This window comes from Protopterus annectens, chromosome 3.part0 (genome assembly GCF_019279795.1).
Source record: "Protopterus annectens isolate FY-2018-M chromosome 3.part0, PAN1.0, whole genome shotgun sequence".
Taxonomy (NCBI): Eukaryota; Metazoa; Chordata; order Ceratodontiformes; family Protopteridae; genus Protopterus; species Protopterus annectens.
In genome coordinates this window covers 928570853-928589533 of record NC_056731.1, presented here as the reverse complement: position 1 = coordinate 928589533, position 18681 = coordinate 928570853, and the positions used below count along the sequence as shown (strand labels likewise).

The following is an 18681-nucleotide window of genomic DNA, read 5'->3' as shown; positions in this document are numbered from 1 at the left end:
TTCCGGGATCCAAGGTGGATCCCCCCTTGTGGATTGGGATAACTGTAGCTCTGCGCCACTCAGTGGGCATGAAACCTGAGGTGAGGCTATGATTAAACATGACACTTAGGTGAGGTGCCAGTTCATATTGTAGTTCATGTAGTACACAGCCGGGATGTCATCTGGTCCCATGGATGCTGTATTCTTGGCTTTAGAGAGTGAGTTTTGTACCTGTGTGGCCGTTATTACTGGAATTTGGCAATCTTCCGGTATTGAGATGGGCCATTTAGGGGTGAGAGGGGGTGAAGTTGGCACTGAATCGATCTGCCAGGATATTGGCAATATCCTTCGGATCAGTATATTTAATGCCATTCTGTTTTAGCTCGGAGCAGATCTGAGCATTGCCATTTAGATTCTTGACATAGTTATAGAATGCTTTGTGGTTGTCTTTGGAATCTTTGGCAATTTTATTTTCGTAACTAGCTTTGGAGGATTTTATGAGGCATCTCAGTTTCTTACTGAGGCTAGTAAGGGAGTTTTTTGCATCCTGGGATTTTCCTCTTTTCTGCAAAAGTTTCTTCTTTTTGTTGTAAAGTTTGTTTATGGCAGGGGACCACCAGATTGGCTTCCTTTTTTTGGATGAGATCATTTTGGTTCTATTTGGGATGGCACGATTCATGCATGAGTGGATGTGCTCGTACAGTGCCTTAGTGTAGGATTCAGCAGTTGAACTTTCAGTTCCCGTCTGCATGGGTGTCATGAAGTTTGTCACTTCTGACTTGAGTAGCATGAAGTTGGCTTAGGAGAATTTTTTATAGGTGGTTTCTTTACTGGGGGTGGGGTGGGATGTGGATGTTAAGGGTGATTAGCTTATGGTCAGACCTGACCAACGAGGGGGTGACCATAGGTATGGAGCATTGATTTCCCATGTTGGTAATGACCAGGTCTAGGATACTGGAGCCCTGGTGGGACTATGGATTAGTTGATCCAGGGCATTGGAATTTATGAATTCCAAGAACCGTTGCAAAGGTGTTGGGACATGAGTAGTTTTCCCAGTTAATGGCAGGGTAGTTAAAATCACCCAGTATTAGGGTGTTTGGTTCTATCTTAATATTTTCCAGTATGTTTAGAAAGGTGTAGTGAGAATCTTGGGGTATGGATGGAGATCTGTAGCAAGCTACAATTTGGATTGCAGTCTTACCCAGTGTTAGTTGCACTTGGAGAATTTCAGACACATTGTGTTGGCCAACTAGCCTGGTGGTGTGAATATCCTTGGTGAATATTGACACTCCTCCACCTTTAGTGTTTCGGTCCTGGTTTGGTGGCCGAAAAGTGTGGTAAGAGTTGTAGCCTGGTATTGCAGGGGTGCTCTCTGGAGCCTTGAACCAGGTCTCAGTTACTGCACAGATATCGATGTTCTCCATTTTTAGGAGTGCCTCGAGAGAGTGCATTTTGAGGTTTAGACTTCTAGCATTGAGTAGCATTACCTTCAGATTTTGCATGCTTGTATCTGTTACGGTGGTGGTTTTGTCCTTTGAAGTTTGCCTAAAAAAGGCACTATAGGGGTGGCAAGAGCCTTAGCCAGTAACCTGCATCCCAGGGGCGACAGGTGCAGACCATCTCTGGCAAAGCATCGTGGTCTGTCAATCATGTCATCTCAGGCAGACAGATACTGGATCCCCTTTGAATGACACCATAAGCTTAGCCAATTGTTGAAGTCAATCATTTTATCCTTATTGTGGTATCATTCTGGGCGAAGGCAGGATGCTACACAGGGCTAGGGTCATACCTGCCTGGGCCACATGATCCGAGAGCTCTTCCATGTCTCTTTTCATGTAGTCCAGGGAGGTACGTCTCAAGTCATTCACTCCAACATGGACAATGACAGAGTCATATTTGTACTTGTTGTGGAGTGACTTGAGTGCATGCGTTATGTGGCGGATCCTGGCACCCGACAGGCAGCTGACTGTAATTTTCTCCTTATTCAACCTGGTGAGAGGGACATCAGTGTGCCGGACTATAGAGTCACCTATGACTAAAGTGTTAGGTACATTGTCTTGCCTTAGGGGCTGTTGCTGGGTGGCACACTGGTGTTGTGAACTATGTGACACATTGGTTGTGATTGGTGTTTGTTTGCGTTTCAGCTTCAGAGGTCTTTGTTGCTTGGGCAGGTTACAGTTAAGGGCCTCTGCATATGTGGATTTAGTGTTGCTATATGTGGGTGTTGGTGGTGCGGGTTTAGAAGGGCTATGTGTTGCTTGAGGTGTAGTGTGGGTGTTAACCTTCTCCTCTTGACTGTTTAGCACAATCTTGGGTGGAGAGAGCTTTGCTTCCATTTTGGCTATGTAAGTGCATCTCTCACAGGTTGTAGTGTTGGGTGGTAGGAGGAGAGGGTTGTCTGTGTACATGAGGCAATTGCTGCATTGCCCCAGTATGCCCAGATTCACCAGTGGACAGGAGAAATCACCGGAAGCTGACCCTTGGACATGCCTGGTTTGGGGCTTTTTTTTTTTCTTTGTAAAGTATAGGAGCTGTTTCCTTAGCAAGGTACTTTGCAATTATAGGCTGTTTAGTGCCTACTATTAATTTCTCCTTGTTAACAAGGAGAGTTCAGTGTTTGTATGAGTTTAAGGCTTCCTAGTGCTTTCCAGCAGGTATTAGAGAAAGTGCTAGTCACAGGGATGTTTAAAGGTAAGATTGAATAGAATGCACTCTGCAGTGTGCACTAGAGAAGTTAGGTGTGAAAGTAGGTAACTTGAGTTTTACCTGTTTAAAAAGTTAAGGTTTAGTGGAGAGTTACTATTTTTAAAACAGCAAGATGGATTGAAAGGGGTGGTCACTTTTGTATTTTGGTACTATGAAATACTGTAGGATGGCCAATAAATTTAAATAATTGAAGGGGTGGGATTTCAAAAATGATGATTTTGTGATTACTCACATAAGCCAGTGAAAGTAGAGAGAAATGAGATATATGGTCAGATTAACATAAGAAGCGGGCAACTAGAAAGACAGTGGTATTTAACAAGACAACTTAAATGGGTGGGAGGGCGGAAAACTTCTGCCTGACTCAGAACAGAGAGAGCTGTGGTCTCTTTTGAAGTTTTAACATGCTGTTAAAACAGAATGCAAGCAAAACACAAGGTAAAGAAAACAAACTACAGTATTCAAAATATAGAAAGGCAATGCAGTAATTCAAAAAATAAAAGCAAACTAACCTTTCCTTCACAGCAAAGTGTAGCAGAGTCTGGATGAGCCTTTCTGGTAAGAGTGTGTCTTCCCTCCGTAGAGAAGCTCATACTCTTCAAGTTGCCCTGTAGCTCTGTTTAACTACATCTACCTACTACCATGCATGTTGTCTTTTGTGAAGTTGGCAATGCAGGATAGATAAAAGACAAGCTGAGGTAAATCAGTTTGCACCACAATGGCCATTTTTAAGCAGTGCATTTATCTTTGAAATAAATTATAGACTTTTTGAATACAACCAACTAGATTTATTTCTATGAGTCGACTTACAGTTGCTTGAAGGAGCAACTCCAGAGAGACTAAAACATTATCTGTAAGCATTTTTTTGCACTAGAAAAGCACCCCACACCCCTGAAACTTTACATTAACTCCATGATCACACAAAATAAAGGAAGGCAGAAATCTCCCCAAAGAAGGGAATTATTGCTTGTGTATAGTTAAAACAATGCACCAGAAGTGATTTCCTTTGACAAAAAGTGATCATGGAGTTAAACTTTGAGTTGTACTTAATAGGTTGGTTCCTTGTGGAGTCTAGAGGTAGTAGAGCAGTCCGTAAAGCCCATGTTTAAAGAATTTTAACTGAGCCTGTTGCTTACACTGTTGTTGAAGCTTGAACCTTGATTGCAGAAATGTGCAGAAATGCGTCTGCTTCTTTAGTGATGTTAATGTCACTTAATGATGGAAAACACGAGAGTGAAGTCAGAAAGAAACTTTATAAATGATTATTTTACCTCTCACAACTGCACTGATAGCCCACTCTGTATTGCGAAGGGCTGTATTTGTGTAGGGTTTGTATAAAGAGGATGTCTTAAAATCATAGGATTGGGGAAACAGTAATCTGAATTTGGTGCCTTGGTGCAGCAGTACCGTTGTCGCCTCACAGCAAGAGGTTCTCCCGTTCTATTCTCGGCTGGAGCGCCTTCTGTGTGGAGTCTGCATGTCCTCCCCTCGGTCGAGTGGCGTTCGAAAAACATGCGTAGGGTGTGCCTTCGTTGAAGGCTGGGCGTCGAGCTGGCACCTCGGCACCGTAAAAATCTACTGCCAATCATTAGCGGACCAGAGTTCCACTGTGGTGACCCCTAACTGGGAAAAGCCGATAGAAGAATAAGATACTCTTTCAATATTTATTTAAATCACATCGGAGTACATTTATTTTTTCCTCTGAATTACTGAAAGCCATGTCTTGTATCAAAGTTAAAGCTCGAATTGCTTTTTGCTGAACAGCTGCAGGATTCTTCTTCCCAGGCAGTGTTTTCTTTACATCTTTCCTGGTTGATTTTCCTTCAGGTTCTCCAATTTTCTTCTTTGCTGGCATCCAAAGATTGTATCCAATAGCTAGTAACCAAATTTTACCCACTTTATCAATTTCACAGTCTTTTTTGCTCAGTTTCTGTTTTCACACTGAGGAGAAGTGAAATTAAGCTGTTGATCAGTGTGCAGCCATCTTGGCAGTCCTGAGGTCCTACAACGCTGACATGAAAAGAGGGTCTAAAGACTTAAGATACAACCAAAGGCTTCTGGGTTATTCTTACCTCAGAATAATGACATGCTTGAAAGACTACCATAATGGACAGTTCTACCTGTGAAATGTTGCAATTGCAAAAGAAAAAGAGAGAGAGACTGTTTCTGAGATGGTCACTTACTCTGACTGTTACACTGGATTTGCCAATAACTCAGGTACAGGAATGGAAGGTAGTAGCACCCGATGATAACATCTGACCTTACTCTATATAACTGTTGTACTTACTATATGCTCACCTTTTGCTAATGAGTTTTAAGTATTAAAATGTGGTAGATAAATAAAAATGTCACCCTGAAGGAATGACTTAGTAACATATGACAGCAAAAGGCTGACGCATAGCTCATACCCACTTGTTGCAAATTATTCATAGCATTTTAACATTTACATATCGTGTGATGCCCCTGAAACAGTATAAAGTAAAGCAGCAAACAGTTTTAGTAAAAATGACAAGTGTTTATTTTAAAGGGAGGGAAGTGATGTATTATGCAGTGTGTCTAAGTTTCCTAGAATAAAGCTAGACGTGTACGTAGAATGTCACAAGATGTTGCCCTTTTCGCTTGCTGCCATAATTTAAAAGAATGTGATTGTGGGCTTACTGGCTCCTAGCTGTTTGCATCTGTCATGCAGGTTTGTGAAACTGAACCCAGCTATATCACAATTCTGTGGAAATGCCAGTAATGTGAATATACAGAAAAATGTACACTTGAAGTAGCTAAAGTATCTAGGTTACTTACCACAGCATCTTTTACTATACATTTGGCTACTACTTCTGGCTTTGTAAGAGCAGAGGTTTCAGAAATTAGTTTGGTTTCCAGAGGCTAAGGGGAAAAAAGCACATATTTTTATGTAACTACTAGTGGATCTTGCAACCATGCATTTTACTTGAAGTACTGTGAATATTCTAACATAACTGCTGTTACAATATGATTTGCAATCACACACTGTACTAAATTTATTACATATATTCAATGAACATAGTTATCATAAATATTTTAAACAAATACATTAAAACATTGGTGAGATAGTTCTCTTCTCCTCCAAGCAGAGATCAATGGCAGCACAGAAACAAAGTTACATAGGCTCCTCTTTAAAACTGAAGAAAATAAATGTGAATTCTCATAAATTCAAAAGTTAGAATGCTTTGTGTAATTTCAACTTATCTCAAGGTGCAGTAACCTTAAAAATGGGTGTGTGTTGGGGGGGGGGGGGCTGTGGTAAAGCCCAAACCCTCTGAAAATTGGGCATTTAAAAATCACAGCTTTCTAACTTATGAGGGCCTATAATTCTCATCCTTTTCATTTTGATAAGGGGTGACTTAACAATGACGGTTTAACAAACTAAGTGAATTATTCAGAGCAGTGTGGATACAGCATTCAGTTATTCCCTACAGAATGGCTTTGAAATATATAGGCAGGTAGTATCAACAAAGACTTCAGAAGGTTTGCAAATAATCACATTCACAAAGTATAGAGAAGCAAAATGACAGAGTTCATTCAGGTTTTATCTTTGCAGAGAACAGATTCATGCTCACCGTATCTGTTAATTAACAAAGAGGCCATCTGTAGCAGGTAGCTATTTGGACTTCTTGACCTGATAATCCTAGCTTGAGACAATTTTGAATTTCTTTTGTTGCTGCACTTAAAGGCATATATACATGCATGATACCACATTCAAAGCAAAAAAGACATCACAGTCTCTGTGTTACTTATCTTTAACCTTTATGTGTTAACGGCACAACAGGAAGCATGCCTACCTTTGGTACTGGAAACCCATAAGGCTGTGGGTTCTACTCCTGCTCTGGGGGATTGGATATATTTTCCAATTGTTGACACTACATTACAGCTGGGGATTTGGGGGGTCAGGGTCTGCACTCTTGAGTATACCATTCTTCCAATGAGATGTTAAACCAAGGTCCCATCTACTTGAGTTCATGGTAGCTCAAGTGGATGTAAAAGATCCCATGGGACCTACTGAATAGAGCAGGTGAAATTCCCTGCTGCTCTGGCCAAATTTCTTCTAGAATTATAAATACCACCTCACATCTCCCACTGAAAAGAGGCTGCTAGCATAGAGGGATTAACCCTGTCAACAAAGAACAAATAAATAACATAAAAATAAAACACCATCTTCCAGTCACAATCGTGGTAAAGAATTGTAAAAGATTAATCCTCTTACGAGAAAGAACTCAAAGGAAGGCCAAACAGGAGGGTGTCAGAAGGTCAAGTCTTAAAGCACCAATATGCCAAACGTACTGGTTCCAACATGGCTGCACACTGGGTAACAGCTTGTTTTTAGCTCTCCCAGTGTGAAAACAGACACTTAGCAGAGAAGGCCAGTAGACTTGTGTTTATAGGTGAATTTCAGTAACTGGCTAGTAAGTACACTACCTGGATGCCAAGAATAAAGAAATACAGAAGACCTGAAAAAAAATCAGCTACAAAAAGTGAGGAAGAAACACGGACTAGGGAGAGTTCTGCAGCTGTTCAGCAAAAAGTAATGCAACTTTCAGACATGACTTCCAATAACCTACAGGATGATATAAAACAACTGCATACAGACCTGGTTAAAACAAACAAAACACTGACAGAGTATATTAACACAAACAACAAAAAGCTGGAACAAATGGAAGAAGCTTTAAACACATATTCAGATGAGATGATAAAGCTGAAAAAGTCAGAGACTGAAATGAAGAAAGGATGGCTGATTATGAGACTGCTGAGGAACAGATGTTTCAAAAAATAACAGAATTAGAGGACAGAGCACATATGGAAAACTTGAGATTTTCAGCTATACCAGAAAAGTTGGAAGGAACAGACTGCATTAAATTTATGAAAGCACAAATAAATAGATGGACTGGTATTTCAGAGCAGGATTTATTAGCTGAACGGGCACATCGTGTGTATGCTCTAAATCTAGCGATAAGAAAGCAACCCAGACCTTTAACTGTAAGGATCCAATCCTACCATAATATTTCATCTGTGTTGTTCATCTTCACCAATCCTTGACAGTGGGTTTGGTTCCGAACCTTCAGAACCGATTCACCCATTATTTTCCAGCTCGCACTCTCCAAACTCTCGAGCCCAGTTCTACCTATAATGCTCCTCACAGAGATTACCTCAGATCGTGTTTGCTAGACAGCAGAATATAGCCAAATTTTACAATATCATACATATATACATATAGAGATATATACAAAGAAGACAATGCCATCTATGGATTCCTGATGAGAAAATGGATCAGAATTGGTGAGGCCTACTAAAAAATTTAGGATGGGGGTTGGTGGGAGGGTATTGTCAAGGATTGGTGAAGATGAACAACACAGATGGAATGTTATGGTAAGACATAACTTCTTTATCTGATGTTAACAGTCACCTAATCCTTGATGGTGGAATACAATCCCCAGCAACTTATCTATCTTGGGAGGTCTCACGGAAGAAAATTCTGAAGCAAGCATAGAGCCAAAGGATGTGTGACCTCTCCAGATTTGATCTAGTTTGTAATGTGCAATGAAGGTATGGTGAGAGGACCAAGTAGCTGCTGCACAAATGTCTAGAGAAGCTCTTGCATGAAAAACTGCTGAAGTGGCAACTGCCCTCGTAGAATGAGCTTTAACTGTTTTGTGAAGTTGAAGTCCTTGAGATTGCTAGGTGAAAGAAATACAGACTCTCAACCACTTAACCAAGGTAACTTTGGAGACTGCACAACCCATTTTTAAGGAACAGAAGGCCACAAATAATTGGTCAGATTTACGGAATTCCTTAGTTTTGTGGAGATAAAAGTGCAGCTCTCTATGAACATCTAGCAAATGCAGAGTGTTCTCCTTTGTTGGTAAAATTAGGGAAAAAAGTTGGTAAAAATATGGTCTGGCTGATATTGGATTCAGTAACTACTTTTGGAAGAAAAGAGAGATTTGTTCTTAGTTGAACCCTGTCTTTATGAAAAATTAAATAGGGAGATTTGCATGATAGAGCCTGTAACTCAGAGACTCTCCTTGCAGAAGTGATGGCTACTAGAAATAAAGTCTTCCAAGTCAAAAATTTTAATTGACAAGAATCAGCTGGTTCAAAGGGGCTTTGAGTTAATGCTTGTAGGACAGTAGTCAAATCCCATGGAGGAACTGGATCTTTACAAGGGGGTCTTAGCAAGGACAACCCTTTCAGGAAGGCTCTGGAAAGCTTATGGGACATTACTGAAGAGTCATTGTTGTCCAGTATAAAAATTAGAGATTGTCGCCAACCGAACTTTTACAGTTGAAGTAGAGGAACCAGACTCAAAGAGAGTATTCAAGAAGTCCAATATGTATTCAATTGGGGCATTAAAGGGATCAAGTTCCTTATTTAAAGCCCATATGGTAAATCTTCTCCATTTGCTCAGGTAAAGTTTTTTAGTTGTAGGTTTGTGATGTGCAATAATAATACATTGAATGGGTGATGACAGAGGGGCTTGCCTGCCAAGCATGGGAATTGCAGGAACCACACCTTTAGTTTGAGGTGCTGCAAGTTTGGGTGAACCATGCCTTCTTGGTGAGTTAGCAGGTCTGGAACTGGTCCAGAGTCCATGGTTTCTGTAGCAGATGAGGCCAAAGGAAGGGAAACCAGACTTGTCAAGCCAGAATGGGGCAATGAGGATTATGGTATTCTTTGCCCTTTTTGCTTTCTTCAGAAACTGAGAGATTAATGGAATTGGGGGAAAGGCATATAATAGACTGGGAGGCTAATTGTGTAGGAGAGCATCCCTGGGTGACTCTCCCGGTGGAGGGATTAGGGCAAAGCAACTTCTGTATTTGTTGTTCATGGGAGAAGCAAAGAAATCGCAGCAAGGTTGGCCCACGGAAAATCCCTTCCGCCACTACTGGATTCAGGGACCACTCGTGAGGCATGAGAATAGTCCTGCTCAATTTGCCTGCTATCACATTTGAACTTCCTGGAATGTGCGTTGCTATGAGAAAACGGTTGGAAGAAATCACCCATTTCCACACACTGAGTGCCTCTCGACATAGTGGATATGATTTGGTTCCCCCTTGTTTGTTGATGTACCAGACCACTGACATGTTGTCTGTTTGAACTGCAACTGTTCCTAGAGGAAGGGAATCCTGGAATGCTTGCAACGCTAATAGCACTGCCCTCATTTCTAGAACAGTGATGTGCAGATTGGCATCCAGTTGGGGCCATGTGCCTTGAAGTGTCTTTCACAGAAAGTGCCCCCCCCCCCCCAATCTGGGAAGCAACCGTGGTCACTATGGCTTGGGGTTGAGGTAGAGTGAAAGGTCGGCCCAGGAGAATCTGATCTGAATTAAGCCACCATTTGAGGTCTTCTTTGCAGAGGTTGGTTACTAAAAATTGATAAGACATTGGTTGATAGACTAGAGACCACTATGTTGCTAGTAACCACTGTAGTATTCACATGTGAAACCTTGCTAGGAGAACCAGAGTGATTGCGGCAGCCACTGAACTCAAGGTTTGAAGAATTAATCTTGCTGGGACTCTGTCGTTTTGAATAATCTGTCTCACCAGAGCCCTGATGCTTAGCAGTCTTTCTGGAGGAACAGAAGTTATTCCTGGGACAGTGTTCAGTTGCACCCCTATGAAATGCTGATGTTGTGTGGGTTGCAGCTGGGATTTTTCAAGATTTATTGAGATGCCTACGGATGTGCAAACAGACATGGTATATTCTTTTGTTATTTCTAAGTGATGCCTGGTGGTAGCAGTGAGGAGCCAGTCATCGAGATATTGGAATACTCAAAACTCTTGCAGTCTGAGATGAGCTGCAACCACTGTCAGGCATTTGGCAAACACCCTGGGGGGTGTGGTGAGTCCAAAGGATAGTGCTCTGAATTGGCAGTGACTGGCTCCTAGCCAGAAGTGTAGAAACCTTCTGGTGCCCTTTTCCATTTTTATGTGGTAATAAAGCATCCTTGAGGTCTACCAAGCACATCCAGTTGCCTTTTTCCAAGAAAGGAAGTATGGCTTGTACCGAGACCATCCGGAATTTGGTTTGGTTGACTGATTTGTTGAGTCGGCTGAGATCCAAAATCGGTCTCCAGGCCCCTGTTTTTTAGGGCACTAAAAAGAATCTTGAGTAAACCCCGGATCCTATCTGGTCTGGTGGGACTTTTTGTATGACTCTTTTGTCTAGCAGCTTTTGGATTTCCAAAGCTGCTGCCTCCCTTTGATTGGGTGGAACATCTGGGAGTTTTTTTCTGAGGTTTGGGGTTCATGGACAAGGGGATTTGGTAGCCTCTTGATATTACTACATGCACCCATTTGTCCAGAGTTTTTATTTGCCAGGCGGTAGGTGCAGGGATAATTGTCCCCTGACTGCCACCAGAGGAAGACAATTGGGCATCCATTCAGGGATGTTGATAGGAAGTACCAAAGAAGGATTCCCAGGGCCCCTGATTTTGTGGTCCATTCTGGCCCCTAGGGTGGTGGCGTCCATTGTTTCCCCCTCTGCACTGGGGAAATCTTTACCATGTGAGTCATAGAAAGGCCCTTTGGATTTCTTGAACCATAGTCTCCCACTCCTCTGATTCCTTGAGTATGGTCGCTGAAGGGTAGAGAAACATATGCTCACGGCAGATAGGGTCTTGCCATCATGCTCACTAGAGTTTCCTTAAATTTAGGACCAAAAAGGGTAGATCCGTCAAAGGGTGCATTGACGAATGATGCTCTGAATGGCTCCACGAAGTCACATAAGCGCATCCAGGAATGCCGTCTGATGACTATGCCTGAACCCGCTGCTCTGGACGTCCCTTCGGCTGCATGTGCTATGAGCCTCATGGATGAATTGGAGATGGATTTGGGGGTTGTAAGCTGGGAGGAGATCTTATCATGAACCTCTGCAGCTACTGCTCCTGCCAGAGTGTTAGAAAGTTTGTTAATTAAGCCTCTTTGTAATCTGGTAAAGTGTGCCATATAGTTCAAAGCAAAGGCTGTTGAAGCAAAAACACGCTTCCCGAATCTATCCAAGGTCCTAGTCTCCTTGTTAGGAGGATGGATAGTGTGACTCTCTTCTGTGAGTTCTTTTTCGGTGGCTGCTGCTACCACCACAGCATCAACAGGGATTCCCTTGGAGCAATGCAGTTCATCCTTTGGTGCAGACAAAATACAATCAGGCCTTTTGCGAATAGGCTCTATGGCGTCGGGTATCTTTCAAGCCCACTGAGCGAACAATTTCAACAGTTCATCAGCGGGTGGAAAAATCCAAGAAGTGGAGGGTTGGGCGCGAAAAGCCTCCAGGTATACAGACTCTTCTGTGGAAGGTTGTGTGGATGACCAGTCAGCCCTCTGCTTCAGTATTTCAAGGATGTCCTCAAAGGAAACATCTTCAGGGGGTGACTTTGGGGAACCTTCGCCTTCATCGAAGTCAGTATGTTTGGTGCAAGACTCCTCTGGGGAGTCAAGGCGCTTCCTCTTGCACTTCCTCTTTACAGGGACTATTTCGGGTGGAAGTTCCGAAGAAGTATCTGAAGAGGTAACCACCAGGGTGGGAGTTACCTCGGGCTTTTGCACCCTCTGTCCGGGGAATGAGGTCAATGGCAGCTCTGGCTGAAAGGAAGGGGCAGATATTTGCCCAGACAGGGAAGGCAACGACTGAGAAGCCCCAAGGGAAACTGCCTTCTTCGTGATATGGAAGGCAGGCCCCCTCCCTCCATAGAGGGGTGGGAGCCCGGAACCGAAAAGGACTGCTTCGGAACCGAGGTCAAACCCCGCACCGAGGAGACTGCCACTGCACCTGGAGCCTGAGTCTGAACTACAAGAGCCGAAGCTCCAAGAGGCATGGATGGCTCAGACGGAGCCAAAAAGATATCATGGATCCCGGAACTGACCGTTGAATCTCGATTCCGGGCGTCCCCCAGTGCAGAAGATCCAGAAAAACTCAAGGCTGTAGTCAGAAGCGAAGATGGGAAGGCTGTTGGAACAGACTCAGTCAGAGCCGGGACTGTCGGAACAGAGGACTCCAAGGGCTGTGATAGAGTTGGAGAAGGAGTGTATGTAGGCATCATGGAATGAGCAGTTTTGATGCCGGATTGGCTTGGAACCGAAGTTAATCCTCTTGCCACTAGCAGCTGGTCCACTAACCTCATAATGTCCTGTTCCGATAAACTTTTAGTAGACCTCACCAATACAGTGGAACGAGATCTGGACCGTCTGACTTCCATGAAAGGGGTGTGGTTAAAAGGGTCCACAGAAGGAGAATATGACGTCCTTCATGAAGTAAATGAATCTGAAGGCTTAGGTACCGACAGCTCAGTCAGAGCCAGGGCCGAGGCATTGGAGTGTTCCAAAGGTGTCTTGCTAGGCACTGATAATTTGGGTCTATATCACATTATTCCATTTTTAAAATGTCAAACAGCTACAAAGTCGAAAATGCTGTTCAGTGAAATGTTTTTTATGAGATCGGAAAAATGTGCCCTTTCCTCACTGTATTGCAATCTCGGAGTTGGTATATATAATTAGCGGGGGGGGTGTTGCTGAACAGCATTTTCAATATTGTAGCTGTTCGATATTATTAAAATGCGATAATGTGATACAGATGCCAGTAATTCTCCCGGTCCCGAAGAGCTTTTCGCTGCTGAAGAAGTTTTAGAAATTTTTCTCATCGATTCTGAAGAACTCAGAACCGAAGAAGGTCTCTTTTTTTGAACTGGGGGAAGAAGTTCCCGCTTCCACAGTTTTCTCTTTAGATCCAGAAATGGCCTCATCGAAAGCAGATTTTAACAGGCCTTTCAACAAAAGCTTATTTTTTTCGTTCCATTAAGGTACAGGAAGAAAACCCGTGACAACTAGCACAATTCTCTTGGAAATGTACTTCGCCTAAACAATACACACAAATGGTGTGCCCGTCAGAACTGGGCATTCTCCCTTCACACTTTGTACATCTCTTGAAACCTGAAGAGCACTTAGGTTTCACTGGAGATTGTTTCTTCTCAGACATATTAGAAGGTAGGAAAAAGATATGAGAGAGAATTTTTTTTCTTTTTTTTTTTTTTTTTTTTTTGAGGAAGAAATACCAATGACGGTGGTAAGGAGAAAAATTCCTCACGGTAAGAGAAAAAAACAGCAGAAGAGGTGCGGGTAGTTTAGATAAGGTAGGTAGAGTTAACTACAAGAGGTTTTTAGGAAAGATATACATATTTATAACTCACAAGTATTCGCCAAGGCTCGAGAGATAATGAAGGCACATCTGGTCTGTGATGTGGAAAATGAGATCTGAGGTAATCTCTGTGAGGAGCATTATGGGTAGAGACGGGCTCGAGAGTTTGAAGAGCGAGAGATGGAAAATAAGGGGCGAGTCGGTTCCGAGGATTCGGAACCGAACCCACCGTCAAGGATTAGGTGAAGATTAACAACATCAGATTTGATTTTGTCAAAACTGTGGCAGAAGGACAAAATACTAAAAGTAGGTGTCAGCAGAATGTTTGTGGAGAATGATTCCTCATTGTACACCAGGCAAAAGAGAAGTAAATTCATCCCTCTATTCAGAGAATGCTGAGATACAGGTGTGAGATCCAAACTGCTATATCCACTTGTCTTCAAGGTATTCTTCCCTGGAGGGACAAAATCATTTTTTGATGAAGTGCATGCTAAGGAGGAAATACAGATGTTTGTCCAACAAAATCTGAGCTGTGAAACAGAAGGAGATTCGGCTTCTTGCTCCTCTGGTAATAAAGACCAAAGACAGACTGCATCTGTGAAACCTTTTCCAGTATTTCAACGGAAAATGTTGGAGATAAAGAAGGGAGCACAAGAGTTGACCAGAAGAATCAAAAGCACATTAGAAATGAAGCAGAGACAGGATCAAAAGAACAGTAATATAATCAGTAACTTAATGTGGGATTACAAAGCATTAATTATATTTGTGAAATATGATAGCACAAGAAAATCTGGAAACATTGGACTTCTTCAAAATTTGTTTGCTGAGTGGGGGACTCAAGTATATGCCTTACTTCATGTCATTAATGTTCAGAAAAATGCTTTGGGGATGGGAAGAGAGGGAAGAACGCTAACTGTAAGTAAAGAAAACACCTTCTTTTCTTAATAGTACTGTATCTATGTTGCTTGGTGTTCTTTGCATGCTATGGGTGTAATGGGAATTGTAAACAGGTGTTTTTAATTTTCACTTTTCTCCCCTCTTGTCTTTTTCTTCTTGTGCAGTTTTCAGAAACATAAGCAATGTAATGATTAACCAAAAAAAGGAAGAAGGGAGCCTAGTTAACGGGGCATGACAGAGTTCAAATTGATGTTTTTTTTCATTCTTGCATGGGAAAATGACTGATTAAGGACCTTTGTTTTAAAACAGACAGCAAGTAAATGAAAAAAGAATATTGTTGTTTTTCTAGCACTTGCGCATATGTATACTAAGTAGCACTTCTGCAGACAATCTGGTAAAGAGAAACTGGACACAGTCTGGTGGAAGGGGACTGGCTGAGGGAAAAGAAAAAAAAAAAAAAGAACAGAAAAACTAGCAAGGACAAAATGTTCCCGGAAAACAATCAGGGTTTTTCCCGGGTGTGACAGCTTTAAAGATGATACAAAACCAGTTAGCATGCAGTAAAGTTCTCTCAGGTTTTTATAAATGCAATGGGGATACTAATATAAACATGTGCTTTTGTTTTTTTTTCTTGTTTTCCCTTTTTTTCTCTTTTTCTTTGTCCAGTTTTGAAAAATGTAGGCACTGCAATGAAAAAAGAATGAGGAGGGGAGGATATGGGTGGAGAGCACAAGGGTCTGGTTAAGAGAGTATGACAAAATAAAAATCAGTGTGCTTTTTCCCATGCTTGCATAGGGAAATGACTGGGTAAAAAACATACGCGTTATCCACTAACAAGTTTATTACAAAGCATGTAAATGAAAAAGAGTACTGAATACTGTAAGTCTTTCTTTCTGATAAACAAGGTACCCTTAGCAATTTTGTGTCTGGTCTGCATGTCTCTAGAAAATAATCTGATAAAGAAAAATGGCTTGGAGAAAGTGTTTACTGAAAGCATTCAAGTGTTTTCTCAACTATGAGAGTTATATAGATATAAAAAATTAAACAGCATTTACTAATAGCACAGGCTGTACCATGCGTCTTAGCATGACTATCCTTTCTTTTTGGTTAATTTTAGCCTGTCTGTGTAGCTATCAACTTAGAACTTATTTCTTAATAGGAAGCAAAAACTTCAATATTTGAAAATGTACATTGTTTTGTGTGCTACTGTAAAGTATTCATAGTTTTTGTTGGGGGGGGGGGTTGTTCTTTTGTTCTGTTTGAGGGCTTTCAAAAAAACAAAAGGTATGTAAGATGTGACACAGGCACAAATGGATATGACATGAAACAACTGTACAAAAGACCAACCTGCCGAACAGTATATACATGCTACATAAAAGTTGGAAATAGACATTTAGCAAAAGAACAGTTGTATATAAAAAGTGGTAATAATAACTTTATAAGAAAATTACGCTTTCTGTAATGTCTTTCAATCTAAATGGCCTTACAGATAAATATAAAAAAGAAAGAGTAGTGAACTATATTTAAAAAAGTAGAGTGCAAATAGCTATGCCACAGGAGACACACCTGGAGAGAATTGAACATGAGAATTTGGTAAAGAAAGGTTTTTCAGGATAGTTATTCAGTAGAATATTTGGAGCAAAGGAAAAGGAGTACTTATTTTAATTGCAAGAGGAGCTCCAATAGTGATAGAAGAAAAAAAGATAATAATGGAAGATACATAGTATTAAGGGACTACTGGCTAGGGAGGAGAATTATACTGGCATGCATTTACATCCCCCCTAAAAGTGCTATAATGGAGCTTAAGAAATTTTTGGGAGAAATAATCAGCTTTCAGCAAGGAATATTACTTATAGGTGGAAACTGGAATTTGGTTTGCAACAGTCAAGATGTGGCTGGGGGCCTAGAAGGGATAATATAACAAGGGAGAGTAGATGTTTGATGAAATTTATGAAAATGTTTGACGTAGAAGATGTGTATTTAGTACTAGGAGTTTGGAGTGAATTTACATATTTATTCACAGAGATACAGAAATTGAGCTAGGCTAGATAGATTTTATATCTCAGATGAACATGTGCATTTAACTGAAGGTTTTGAAATGCACCCAATAACTATTTTAGATCATGCACCAATAATAACTAAAATAAAAACGCAAGGTAATGAAATGAAAATGAGACACTGGCGCTTTCCCACCTACCAGCTGAAAAGAGAGGAATTTAAGGAATGGGTTGTGGAATTAATTCAGGAGCTACTAGATTTGGCTATTATTAGATTTATTACTAAATTACTATTAAATGTATTATTAATTTATTATTAGATTTGTCTTCAGAAAACATCGGTAAGGAGTGGTATACAATTAAAGTATAGCTTAAAACTAGGTTGGAAATAAAAGAAAGGGAGATATAGCTAAATACTAACAAGAATTATTTAGAAGGATTGACAAATGTTGAAGTATTGCAAAATTGGGGGACTCTCAGAACAAGAAAGGAAGCAACTGCAGAATGCTAAACAGAAAGTAAGGGATTAACTTGATAATATGCATGAGTTTAGAAAGACTGCTGTTAAGCAACTCATTTTGATAATAATTCTAGAGCACAAAAACGTTTAGCACAACAATTCAGGGCAGTCACCAAGCTTAGGGAGCCTATAACAAAGAAGATAACCAAGAGACCCTGTAGAAGTGTAAGAAATATGGAAAATTTTATGAAAGTTTGTATAAAGCAGAGAAATATGGAAATCAAGAAAAGGTATAAATGGAAATATTTACGGAAGAATTAAATATGCCATAGTTAGAGGTAGATGAGGCTCAATTACTAACAGGATAGAAAGGGACGAGGTAAAAATGGCTATGTATAACCAGTCTACAGGAAAGTTCCCAGGAATAGATGGTATTCCTTTGGAAGTTTGGAGGGAAAAACTGATAAAGATCTGGAAGATTTTGTTTAACAGCATTTTAAGAGGAGAAGCTCCAGCATCCTGGAAGAAGGCGGTGGTAAGGGTAATGCCTAAAGAGGGTAAAGATCCATTGGATCCAGCTTCATACAGGCCCATTTCAATACTAAACCATGATTATAAAATGTTTAAGTCTATAATGGCTAAAAGAATGGCAAAAGTGATACCAAAATTGATAGATATGGATCATTGTGGTTTTGTGGAGGGGAGGCAAACAACTGACAATATTAACAGAATGTTGATGACCCAGAGGGAAGCAGAATGTAAGAAAGTACCAGTTTTATTGGTGGGTCTTGATGGAGAGAAAGCATTTGACAGAGTAGAGTGGGACTTCATGAGCAGGGCAAAGGAAGTATTTGCCTTCCCCGATACAATTATAAGGTTGATTAGAAGAATATATGAGGGATCGGAGGTGTGAATTAAAGTAGGTGGGGTCCTCTCCAATAATTTCCGCTTGAGTAGAGGAACCAGGCAGGGTTGTCCGCTTTCCCCTTTGTTGTTTGCATCATATTTAGGACCACTGGCAAAGAAAATAAGGGACTCAGAAATTCAAGGATATAACTGGTACAGTAGTCAGGAAACGTTGGCTCTTTTTGCAGATGATATTATTTTATACATGACAAAACCAGAAATGGACATTACAGCGTTGTGGAACATTTTAAGACAGTTTCAAATCTTCTCGGGATACAAAATTAATGAAGCTAAAACAAAGACAGTAGCAGTAAATTATGTACCCACACACAAATTGGTCCAACAATATCCACATTTATGGGAACATGATAAAATGAAGTATTTAGGAGTATGGATTAGAAATTATTCTGTGGTGGCAGCTAAGGATATGTAGGAAGAGACTAAACAGAAGGTAATACAAAAATTGAGAAACTGGAAGTTTTGTTATATGGATATGGATAATAAGATATAAGCCATTAAAATGTCTTTAGTCTTATACAGAGGTCGGGCATACTTTTTATCAACTAGAGGAGAAATTTTGG

At 40.9% G+C, this 18681-nt stretch overlaps 1 protein-coding gene across 1 annotated transcript in view; it reads right to left on the bottom strand.

Moving 5' to 3' along the window:
• Positions 1 to 18681, bottom strand: part of KDSR (3-ketodihydrosphingosine reductase) — a 1199410-nt gene that overhangs the window by 347757 nt on the left and 832972 nt on the right. The window contains exon 8 of the mRNA XM_044065256.1: positions 5479 to 5562. Coding sequence (XP_043921191.1) covers positions 5479 to 5562 — 84 coding nt within the window. The remainder of the gene's footprint in view (positions 1 to 5478; positions 5563 to 18681) is intronic.